Source organism: Solanum tuberosum, unplaced genomic scaffold, assembly GCF_000226075.1.
Source record: "Solanum tuberosum cultivar DM 1-3 516 R44 unplaced genomic scaffold, SolTub_3.0 scf00584, whole genome shotgun sequence".
Lineage (NCBI taxonomy): Eukaryota > Viridiplantae > Streptophyta > Magnoliopsida > Solanales > Solanaceae > Solanum > Solanum tuberosum.
Genome location: NW_006239504.1, coordinates 159604 through 160672, shown reverse-complemented (window position 1 = coordinate 160672; position 1069 = coordinate 159604). Strand labels below are relative to the sequence as shown.

Sequence of the window (1069 nt, the reverse complement as noted above, 5' to 3'; positions counted from 1 at the left end):
TTAGGGGCTCGAAACATTCATGTCATGATTGAGTTCCTATTAATTATTCTTTTTGATATGCCCAAGGACTTTATTCATCATGACAAATTATTTGATCTTTTGGCATATGTTGGAGCACTTATCAAGGAGGTATCAACTCTTGTTCACGACTTAGAAGAGAAATTAAGGAATAAAGAGAGTACCGATGAGACAAATCGTGCAACCCTAAAGTTGCTGGAAAATATTGAACTCCTCAAGGAAGATCTCAAACATGTTTATCTGAAAGTACCGGATTCATCTCATCGTTGCTTCCCAATAAGTGATGGACCTCTCTTCATGCATCTGCTACAGCGACACTTAGATTATTTGCTGGATTCCAATGCTTATTCAATAGCTTTGATAAAGGAAGAAATTGGGCTGGTGAAACAAGACCTAGAATCAATAAGATATTTTTTCGTGAATATTGAGCAAGAATGGTATAAAGATATCTGGGCACGAGTTTTAAATGTGGCATATGAGGCAAAAAATGTCATTGATTCAATTATTGTTCGAGATAATGGTCTCTTACATCTTATTTTCTCACTTCCCATTACCATAAATAAGATCAATCTTATCAAAGAAGAGGTCTCTGATTTACATGAGAAGATTCCCAAGAATATGAGCCTCATTGTTGTAAACACCCCCAGGCCAGTTGAAAGCAAGTCATTGACAACTGATAAAATAATTGTAGGTTTTGAGGAGGAGACAAACTTGATACTTAGAAAGCTCACCAGTGGACCGGCAGATCTAGATGTCATTTCGATCACTGGTATGCCGGGTTCAGGTAAAACTACTTTGGCGTACAATGTATACAATAATAAATCAGTTTCTAGCCATTTCGACCTTCGTGCATGGTGCACGCTCGACCAAGGATATGACGAGAAGAAGTTGTTGGATAAAATTTTCAATCAAGTTAGTGACTCGGATTCAAAATTGAGTGAGAATATTGATGTTGCTGATAAGCTACGGAAACAACTGTTCGATTGCTAAGATCAGAAGAAAGTTGGGAGTTATTAGAGAAAAGGGCATTTGGAAACAAGAGTTGCCCTGT

At 37.4% G+C, this 1069-nt stretch overlaps 2 protein-coding genes across 2 annotated transcripts in view; both read left to right on the top strand.

The window, feature by feature from the left end:
* The window catches only part of LOC107058660 (putative late blight resistance protein homolog R1B-17), a 1984-nt gene extending 976 nt beyond the window's left edge, over positions 1-1008 (top strand). Inside the window, exon 3 of the mRNA XM_015304638.1 lies at positions 67-1008. Coding sequence (XP_015160124.1) covers positions 67-1008 — 942 coding nt within the window. The remainder of the gene's footprint in view (positions 1-66) is intronic.
* LOC102582957 (putative late blight resistance protein homolog R1A-3) overlaps positions 1-1069 on the top strand; it is a 54952-nt gene that overhangs the window by 17442 nt on the left and 36441 nt on the right. The window lies entirely within an intron of this gene.